Genomic DNA, 11,008 nt, shown 5'->3' on the forward strand with positions numbered 1-11,008 from the left:
GACAATAAAGGCAAAAAAAAAGCCAATAATTTTAACAAAATCTGCTAGAAGCCAATCAAATCCATTCGGATATCCATATGTAACCAGTCACAAACAAGTGTGAAAAAGAAACATCTTTTTTTGTATTTTTCAAGAAAGTTTAAATGAATACAGAGGTGTATATTCATCTTTTTGCCTCTTGAATTTTTGAAAATTTGAAAATCTAAATAACAACGAGGAGTACAATATAATTCAAAAATATTTGGTATTATGTCACTGAAATTTGCCATTGAAGGAAGCAAAAGAAATTGAAAAGCAGTAAACAAGAGTGGGTCCCACCTTGGACCAAAAAGATTGTTTTCCAAAATTCTTCATTCTTCTCTTTCCTTAAAATTCATTTAAAATCAAATGTTGTCTCTCCCTCTCCTAAACTTTCTTTAATTTTTCCAAGATTTTCCATTTTTGGGATACCCAATTGGGAAATATTAACTGGGTAGTAAAGATCTTTCGCTATAGGGTTGATTTGGAGGGGCACCATAAACATGTCAATTTGGTTCTTTTAACTGTAAGTCACTGTTAAGTTGAAATCTTTAATAGCTTTCTGTTTTGCTGATTGTTAATATTTATTGTTTTTTAAGTCCATGATGTTTTTATTTTCTTTGATTAGGGTCTATTGTACAGATTTTTTTTCATGTTGATCAGATTGGACTTGGGGTTACTACCAATTCTCTTTTCGTCTTTGTGAATTAATCTTTTTGTTTACGGCATTGCAATTTGGTTAATGACTTCTTTCCGCTCTCTAAATTGTTTCGTATGTAAGTTCTTGGAGAATTTACAGTATATAAGTTCGAGGCAAACTTCTTAATGAATATAAGAAGAATCTCTTTTTCTTTTTCTTCTTTACTGACAAACTAATTCTGTTAATTAGTGATTCATGAAGAAGTGTTGATATTAGAAAATCTAGGACAGCTTTAAGTTTTCTAGATTTTCATTGGCGGCTATTATTTAAACGAGTTGGCAGTGCAGGGATTTTCTTTTTTTCAATCTGTGTTACTTTTTGTCCTTTTTGTCTTAATCTTTTGCTTTCATTTCCTACCCGGACTAATTCGGATTTTTGTCGCATAAGGCCGCGGAGAAGCGCCAGTGTTATCAAAGGCGTGCTTAAAGTGCGCTTAAGTCCTGAAGCGAGGCTCAAAACATATTGAGCGCTTCGCCTAAGGCGTTTCAGCGTTGTCATCAAAGCTTTAAGGCATACTTTTCCTTGCCAATGAGCGTAATCCTGAAGATGCCACACTAAACAATTGATATTTCACTTTATTGTAATTTTTCTTCAATTTCTTAGTCCATATATTTGGTATTCATGCTTATAGATATTGGTTTTGGACTACACATACATATTTGTAGTTTTTCTCCATTTGCGCCTTTTATTTATGCTTTGCGCTTAAAGCCCCAATATACCTTAGAGCTTTCTTGCGCTTTTCGCCTTTGATAACGCTGGCGCTGCCTATATGGTTCTTTTCTATTCCAGGATTTTAACCCGAGATTATCCATCCCACCACAACCTTTGGTGGTCCTTATTATCATAAAGAAATATTTGTTTTTCTTGTATCGTGCAAATGGTTTTGAATGGGAAATCCCGATTTACTTCCTGCTCTTTAATTCATGGTAATTGGTATATAGGTTTGTGCCTAAAGCTAGAAATAATTGTAGCAACTGTTATCCTACTTATATACAAAAAAAGAGAATGATAGTAACTGTTATCCACTTTATGTTTTTCTTAATATAATGATTCAAGATCAAGATTACATCCCTGTTTGTGGCTAGTCATTGTTATACTGAAACCACCGAACTGTCATGCTATAATGTTTTGTTTTCTGTCGGTTCTATCATATTTATATCATTGTTTTGACAGTTGCGAGTGTATTCTTTTTCCTTAATGGTGTTTGTTCTTAGGAAATCTTTAACTGCTGATTGTGTTTGATTTGGACAACAAATTCTATTTCTTCATAATTTCCCGTAAACAGTTTTACATTTCCACGTTTAGTGTTCTGGAATTCAGCAATTGCATTTCATAAGCTGTTTACTGCAATGCCTATTTAGCAATTGAAGCTAAGCCTCACAAGTACCCTCTCCGTCCTATATCTTCATTTTCAGAAGCTGTTTGTTGCAATGCCCGTTTTGCTGTCGAAGCCTATAAAGTATCCCCTCCATTTAGAAAAGTTTGAATGTTTTGGAATAACTTCATATAAGATAAGAGTCAAAAAGATATATGATAATGGGTGCATTGATCATCATAAGTTCAAAATTATTGTGATTTAACTTGAAAGTAGTTCAATACTTGGCAATTGGACAACTGAAAAGAACGATTGCCTATTCCAAGCATGTCTAACGTCTTGTAAGTAAACTTTTTCTTTATTTTTCTAATACAACTCCAAGACAAGAGAACACACATGGCAAAAGTGATAGCGGTAATAGGGTTCAGAAGGGAGTGTCGTAAAGGGTGAGACGTGACTGGACTAGTGAGGAGGTGGGTAGAGCTTTTGTAGGTGGCGAGATACGCATGGTGGAATCTGGAATATGTGGGAGCCTGTCATATACTTGCTATCATTTTATAACACCCAGATATCCTCCTTCAGTTTGTTTATGTTCTATACTTCAAAAACTATGACATATAAACGTGGGACTTTCTTGGAAACTGGCCAATGAAAAAAAATTATAGAGAGAGCTTCTTATAGAACTTTATACATGGTGACGGCTAAGCGTTCTCATAGACTTGGTCGTCTTCATATGAAAGATTAGGTTGCCGCATCATATAACTCTTTTTTTGTTGAGAGGATGACTCTATTTTTGTTTGTTTAAGTTGTTCACTTCACATTATTGACTTGGCTGTGGTAAGTTTGCAGGTCTAAGATATTCCTGGCGTCCAATAAAATTTGTGTATACTGTGGTGCTCAATAAACAAAGCCCGGTGGAAGCATGGAAAAACTGGAAAGTGGAAATTCCTTAAAGTTTTGCAGGGATTCTGAACAATTGTGCCAATTTTGCAGCGGAACACAAGAGAATGCAAGTCGGATGATCAATCCAGCTGCTTCATTACAAAGCATAAACAGCTATGGCTCGTGTTGCAGTACGCTCTCCTTTCTTTATCTCATACTTTGACATATTAGTTACATTTATCATACACTTTAAGCTGATTCCTTATTTTGTGACCATTCAGGTGACTTTTCAGTTGATGCAAACACAGATGGGAGGTTAGTTGTAATTAGTTATGTTATTGTTTTTCTTAGGTGGAGGTTTAGTAGAGAGGCTGAGTGTTCTGGTTTGAATAATGAATGAGCCTACTTATTTTGACTTGATTCCCCTTTTGGCTTTTTATCAGGGTTTATGTAGATGCATGTAGTACAGACAGCAGTCAAGAAGATTCTAGTTCTGCTAAATGCATAGGAAGGGATGTAGAACTAATGAGAACTGGTAATTCCGAGGAACCCAAGGATGGTAGAAGGGAAAGATATGATGATGACGAAGCTGGAACCTCTTGTAATGATGAATTTGATGCCCAGTTCTGGCTGCCCCCACAACCAGAAGATGATGATGATGATATTGAGGGCAGTGTGGCTAATTATGACGACGAGGATGATGAATGTAGTGATGGTCGGATATGGGGCAGGCCAGCATCTTTAATCAGCTTCGGTGAAGAAGGTTTTGGTAGTTATAAGTTTAAAGAGGAAAGGCAAAAGGCATTGCAAGAAGTAATGAATGGGAAGCTTAAGGCCCTTGTTAGTGACCTTCTTAAATCTGTTGGTGTCGCCACTTCGGGGAAAGAAGGTGATAACTGGCTTGATATAATCACTTCCTTGTCATGGGAGGCTGCTTCATTTGTGAAGCCTGATGCTACAGAAGGAAAGATGAATCCTTTAGAATATGTGAAGATAAAATGCATTTCAACTGGTTCTCCCAGCCAAAGGTATCACTCTAGCCACTATTCCCCTATCTATGTTATACTTACTCCATTCCAAATTCATTCAAACCTAGGAAAATTAGATATTGGGCAGTGTTCATTCATCAATTCTCCTTTTCATTTGGTTTCCTCTGCCATGCATTCATTAATGTCCATTATCACACTTCTTCCAAAAATTGACAGTCTTTTGGAATTTTGAAAACGGAGGTACAACGGCATCTGAACAATTAGACTTCAAAGGGTTTTCAAAAAGATGACTAAAAATTGAAAAACATTACAAAAGGGCATGGTTTTCTATGCAAGACACCCAAGCTTCTATACATATAGGAACCTCGTATGGTCTACTCACTGTAACATGCAGTATGATTGTAAAATTTATAATGATAAGTGCTTATTCAAACTAAGACTTTGGGATGGAGGGATCACCAAATTCTCCAGGCTTAACGGATTTGTTTTTTGTAGTCGTTTTGTCAGGGGGCTGGTCTTTAAAAAACATGCTGCGCACAAGCACATGCCAACAAAGTACGACAAACCTAGGTTGCTTTTGATCCAGGGTGCACTAGGGCTCTCTTCAAGTGAGTTGTCATCATTTGAGTCCATGCAACAGGTAAACAACAATTCTGCGATGTGTCAAATCACCAAAATGAGCATATTCTTTGGCTAGTGATTGTCTTTTTTTGTTTATTTGTGTTACCAGGAGATAGATAGTGAGAAATCTATCCTCGATATGATAGAAAGATACCAACCGAATGTGGTTTTAGTGGAGAATGCTGTTTCTCGTAGCATACAGGAGTCTATTTTGAAGAAAGGATTAACTTTAGTCTTTGATATGAAACAACATCGCTTGGAGAAGGTTGCTCGTTGCACAGGTTCATTATCTGCTGATGTATTGGTTGGCCAAAAGCTCATGCAGTGTGATTCCTTTCATTTCGAAAAGTTTGTAGAAGAACATTCTACTTCTGGTGATGCCGGGAAAAAGCCTAGCAAAACATTGATGTTTATTGAGGGCTGTCCTACTCGTCTGGGATGTACAGTGAGTGTGCTTATTTTCTGTTTTGTTTTGATTGATGATTTCTAATGTGTTACTGATAGTGGGATCATGCATTTATCTGTTAACTTGTTCTGAATATAAGTTGGAAGGAGATGCGTCTTTCTCCGGTGCGCTACAAAAAGTATAGAATATTGCATTGTGAACCTTACAAATCTTCACTTGGTTGTGCTCATTAGCCATATTGTCAAATTCCTTGTTACATCTTTCTTAAGATTGATGCATGGCATAACTTATCGAAAAGAAAAAGATTGATGACATGGCATATACAAGGTGGCAATGAGTTTTTGTAACCGAAATAATTGGTGTATCATAATAAGCTTGTGTAATTGGATAATTAGTTATCGTCAATTGCTTTGAAATAGATTTCTTTTATAAGATCGGATTGCATTTTGAAGGAGGTTGTTATGCATTGATAAATAAGCATTCTGAATTTCACTTTGGTGTTATGACTCCTTGAAAAATTAAATACAGTTTGGCACATCGATGTCTCTCTTTGTAGTAACATTGTTCGTGCACATACACACTCAACAATTGCGGGAGCTGTTATACTTGGGAGTTCCTATTTGATGCCAGATTTTGACTGATGCTTCCCTTTCCTTTTTGTCTTGCTGAGTAAAACTTCAAACTATTTCTTAATTTACGAGTTTTCAGAAGATTTTGAAATTATAACATAACTTGTTAAGTTTATTTTCTTAGCTAACTGGTTTTGCTATTAACTATGGAGTTACCTTAATCTGGTACTGCCCAAATGACTAACCAAAAAGAACATCAATATTAACGATAATTTGACTCCATGAGCAATTGAAAAAAATGCTACTGAATTAGCCTGTTCAGGTCACATGGATTGTCTACTCGGTGTTTCCTTATCCCTTGTCTGCTACATCCGGAGCATTTAGTTGTTTGTCCACTGAATGTTAACTTTTTGGGCAGATTTTGTTAATGGGATCTAACAGTGTTGAATTGAAGAAGATTAAACGTGTAGTGAAAGATGATGCGATTGCCGTGGCGTACAATTTAATCCTAGAGACTTCTTTCCTCCTGGATCAAAAAGCAATGTTCTCAACACTTCCTCTTAGCCAGGAGGTGAATCTAACACTTGGTAATGAAACACCATCGGTTACTGATGGACAAGGAATTATATCTAATGCTGAGGAGCATGTCGCTGAAACCAGTTCATCCTCTACAGTTGATATTCCAATATCCAGTGGCTTCCGTGAAGAAATAAATCATAAGTTAGACACAGAAAGCGAATCTCTACCATATGAGCCATACAACCCAGTCGTTCTATCTGGATTATCATCTATCTCGTCCTCTGTCAGAAGGATTGTGGGGGATAAATTTCCTCTCTTCTCCACCTCTCGTCAATCCATGTCCTCATATCTTAGTTTTAATGGAGCCACGAAAGATGATCAGGGACAAGCTGATGTTCAAGTTTCTAATATGCCTGATTTGATTAATCATAATGATGCAGAACAAAAACCGAGTTCTAATGAGGTGAATGCACCTGAAAAGGAGCAATATCATACTCCACCTCTGCCGCAGGAAGAATCTTTGGAATCACAAGTATCTGGTGAAAAGCTTGAAGACCAAGAACATATGAAGGATGACATGGCATCGTCATTGGCTTCTGAGAGTATTTTGGTTCTGATGTCCCGCCGGAATGCTTCAAGAGGGACTATGTGTGAGCATAGCCGTTTTTCGCGGATTAAGTTCTATCGAGATTTTGATATTCCCCTCGAAAAGTTTTTGCAGGATAATTTGCTAAATCAGGTGCTTATAACTCAACTTTTCTCCACTTCAAACTCTTTCTTTGCATTAAGGTCCTTTCAGTTAAATTCACATCATTTGAGGTGGCTTTAATAATCCAAATCTATCTAATGGAATATCGCTGAAAGGGATTGCATTAATTTGTATTTTCTCGAGCTGGCAACATTTGCTTATGTTGTTCACAAAGAAGCTCTTTTTTCTGCAGAAGCAGTGCAAGACCTGTGGTGAATCCCCTGAAGCTCACATTTTTCATTATGCGCATCGCAACAAGCTCCTAACCATTCAAGTTCGGCATCTTCCCATGGACAAGGGTCTGCGAGGTGAACGTGAAGGGAAACTCTGGATATGGAGTCGTTGCTGTAAATGCAAATCCCAGAGTGGAAGCTCATTATCCACAAAAAGAGTGTTAATATCCACTTGCTCACGCGGTTTTTCTTTTGGAAAGTTTTTGGAGCTCAGTTTTTCAAATTCCTCTTTTTTTAGTCGACTGTCTCCCTGTGGTCACTCCTTTGATAAGGATTTCCTCTACTTCTTTGGGTATGACCACTTAACATAGTTCCATTTTCCTTTCTTTGTGAAGTAGTAGTTTGTTATATTTATACATTTGTATCCAGTGGCTATTTATCCATCAGAAGCTTCTATTTTTTACCCCCCCCCCCCCTTTCCCTTTGATCTGACATCATTATTTTTCGTATTGATCGTCAGATCTGTTTCTTATGAGATAAATAGCCATGTTGATTCATGAGGATTTTTATCGTATTTCATCTGTCCTCTCTGAAGATATTCATGTCATCCGTAAACATGTGCAGGTTAGGGCGAATGGTTGCTATGTTCAAGTACTCTACTGTAACTACTTATTCCGTGTTTCTTCCTCCCAAGGAGCTGGAATTTAGCAGTTCCGTTAAAGGAGAATTTCTTAAGCAGGACTTTGATGATGTATGTGCTCTTACGATTGTGGGATCCTGTTTTTATGTACCCATGCTTTTGTATATTTGGCTGAACATGGAATCTGCATGTCGTATTGTTTAAATTGACCTAGGATTTCTTTTCTTTCTTAAACTAGGTGCACATGAAAGGGATTATGATGTTTCTTGATGTAGAAAAAGCTCTGAAGGCAGTACAGTCTCGTCTTGGAACAGCGCTAAATCTTCAAGGATCAATTAAGGATTTTTCTGAAATTGAAAACATGTTGAAGGAAGAGAGATCTCAGTTCGAGGTTAGATACTTTCTGCTACCTTCTAGGATTTTACCTATTTTTATAGTATTTTATTTGATGAACCATGTTGGATTGAGGCATTGCCATGGTTGTATCTAAGAGAGATCTCAGCATGAGGTTAGTTCCCTTTTGCTGCTGTTCTAGGATTTAATTTGATCAACCATGGTGGATTTGTCCATCATAATTGAGTCTCTAAGTTTCAGTTTCAGAAACTTATTTTTCTTTTTCTCATATATGGATTCTATTTCAGGTTGACATACAAAATGTAGTTAAGAATGGGAGTCAGGATGTTGTGGTTTATAAATTTCTAAGCTTGAACAGAATACGACTTGATCTTCTGCTTGAGGCGTGTGTGTGGGATCGCCGTCTTCATTCATTGCTATCTTCTTATTATACAGATAGTGATCCCAAAGGCATCAACCCGAAGCAATCTACAGTGCCAGATATTGAACCTATTAGCCACAAAGAGCAACAAGTAAAGTGCAGCGTTGAAGGAGATACTAATTATGAGGCAGTAGCTAATCTGGGAAGAGGTGACATAACTTTGGACGATTCTCATGATCTGAATATAGAGTTCACTGAGGATTCTTCTGCAGAGGAAAACAATGGGACAGAAACCATTGAAGAAAGTTGTGAATTTCTGAACCATAATTGTGATCTGAAATTGAACCTGGTATCTGCCGAAGCAAATGGTTCTCTCATTGCGGAAATTCCTATTGATGCTAATCTTAGTGGATTTAGAGAAGAAAGCGCATCATCAATTTCATCTGCTTTTGCTGAAGTTACTGAGTTATCTACTGCAGCAAAAATAACTGCAAATGGATTATCCGTCGAGGATCCTGCAGTGAAATCTAATTGTTCACATTCTGGTGACGAAAATAATCTACAATCGAATCTTCCTTCACCCACTCTTCTGCAGTCGGATAAACTAAGTCTTTCTAGTGTTGATGGGAGGACTGGCAGAGATTCTATGGATCCTCAATTGGACAATATTGAGAATGATAAAGGGTGGTGGGCTCCATTCCCTGAAATTCGGCGTGAATACATGAAGGATCTGCAAAGAGGTTACCCCCCAAAATTAGGACCCATCACAACCCATGCGGTAGAAACTACAGCTTACAAACTTGTTACTGATGAGGGTGCAAAGTTGCACATTCCCATTGGAAGTGAGAAGTACGTTTTGTCTGATTATGAAGATGAAGTTTCAAGCATCATCGCTTGTGCTTTAGCAAGGCTGAAGGATTTGCCAATTGTGTGTGAAGATCTTGGTGATGATGGAAGGAAAGATGGAGGAATGGATGGTAATGCATATGAGAGTTCGAAAAGCTTAATGCGATTATTCTCACTGACTTCTCCTCATTTCTCCTCAACTGGTTCTTTAGATTTAGAGGGGATTCAGTCTTCCCAAGTTTCAGAACAAACACGCTCATCTAGTTTAGATGGGTTAGATATGTTAAATTCTGCTGCTGTTCATCCTGAAATCTCCTTTGGTTCGGGAAAATTGCCTGGGAAGCGTAAATACTCAGTTATGTGTCTCTATGCTAGCCATTTTTCTCGTTTGCGAGGTCGATGTTGCCCATCTGAAGTTGATTATATTGCTTCTCTAAGTAGGTGTAGGAAGTGGGATGCGAAAGGTGGGAAAAGTAAATCCTTGTTTGCCAAAACTCTCGATGACCGGTTCATCATCAAAGAAATCTTGAGAGCAGAATTTGACTCGTTCTTGAAGTTTGGTCATAGTTATTTTGAGTACATGGAACAGTGCTACGAGAAGGGCAATCAAACCTGCCTTGCAAAAGTTCTTGGAATTTATCAGGTTTGTTAATCAGCTACAAATTTCATTTTCTGGCTATTAGAACAGTACAAATGCTCCTGTTGGATTTTTGTCTCAGTTTTTGTGTTTTGCAGGTCATTGTAAGGCCAACAAAAAGTGGGAAAGAGACAAGACATGATCTCATGGTGATGGAGAACCTTTCATTTGGAAGAAATATTACTAGGCAATATGATCTAAAAGGAGCTCTGCATGCTCGATTTAATTCAGCTGGCGATACTGCAGGAGATGTTCTTTTGGACCAAAATTTTGTGAATGACATGAACATCTCTCCTTTATATGTTGGAACGAGATCAAAGAGGAATTTGCAACGAGCCGTATGGAATGACTGTGGCTTCCTCAATGTAAGTTTTGCATGACATCCTACTAATAAATACCTGTAGCTCATATTTACCAAATCATAATTGTGCTAAAAGGCATGTGACTTCTGCTTATGATAAACAATGTGTCCTTGCAATTCTATGGTTTAGCGTCTAAACTGGTATCATTTTCTGAATAACAGTCGGTCAATGTGATGGACTATTCTTTACTTGTTGGAGTGGATACTGAGCGCCGCGAACTTGTTTGTGGCATCATTGACTACCTCAGGCAGTACACATGGGACAAACAACTTGAGAACTGGGTCAAATCCTCGCTTGTGGTTCCCAAGAATCAGCTTCCTACTGTCATCTCCCCAAGGGAGTATAAAAAGAGATTTAGAAAGTTTATCGACACACATTTCCTAAGTGTTCCGGAAAATTGGTGCTCCCAAAGACCTTCAAATCTTTCCATACGTTGTGGCATAGCTGGTAGTAATGAAGATGCTAAGTCTAAATTTCAAGAGGAGCACAACAGACATGAGCACCAATCAACTGCTCATGGAAACCAAAACGATACTATTACCTGATTTCTATTGTTTTTTTTCTTCTTTTTGGTGGTTTCATTTCCTTACCATAGTAGCTACATATTATCCAGCCATTAATTTCTGTACATAGCTGCTAGGATGCTCGTTGTCCTAGCACCTAGGTATATATTATACATATATATGCCCCCCTTCTCATTTCTGCGGTTTTTATAGCAAGTTTATGGGGATGGTTTCATTATTGATTCTTTTAAGGTCATTTTAGGTTGAATATAGCAAGTCTGCTGAGTAATTGTAAAAAAAAGGCATCCCTTGGACTTTACATGATATGAATATTTTGCAATGCTCTAGGATTATTCCTTCAAATA

At 37.5% G+C, this 11,008-nt stretch overlaps 1 protein-coding gene across 2 annotated transcripts; it reads left to right on the forward strand.

Annotated features, from left to right (window-relative positions):
* Positions 1-238: 238 nt before the first annotated feature.
* On the forward strand, positions 239-11,008 carry LOC109243747 (putative 1-phosphatidylinositol-3-phosphate 5-kinase FAB1D). Of its 2 annotated transcripts, none has more exons than XM_019410728.1 (13): positions 239-544; positions 2,876-3,106; positions 3,197-3,230; positions 3,359-3,943; positions 4,400-4,544; positions 4,635-4,970; positions 5,919-6,758; positions 6,961-7,292; positions 7,565-7,691; positions 7,819-7,971; positions 8,222-9,784; positions 9,877-10,143; positions 10,302-11,008. In XM_019410728.1, the coding sequence occupies exons 2-13, from the start codon at positions 2,956-2,958 to the stop codon at positions 10,683-10,685; spliced, it is 4,917 nt and encodes a 1,638-aa protein (XP_019266273.1). In that variant the 5' UTR covers positions 239-544; positions 2,876-2,955; the 3' UTR covers positions 10,686-11,008. The 2 variants fall into 2 exon arrangements, with proteins under 2 accessions (XP_019266273.1, XP_019266272.1); XM_019410727.1 differs by having other exon boundaries at positions 2,883-3,106.

The sequence above is a fragment of the Nicotiana attenuata genome, unplaced genomic scaffold (assembly GCF_001879085.1).
Source record: "Nicotiana attenuata strain UT unplaced genomic scaffold, NIATTr2, whole genome shotgun sequence".
Classification (NCBI taxonomy): Eukaryota; Viridiplantae; Streptophyta; class Magnoliopsida; order Solanales; family Solanaceae; genus Nicotiana; species Nicotiana attenuata.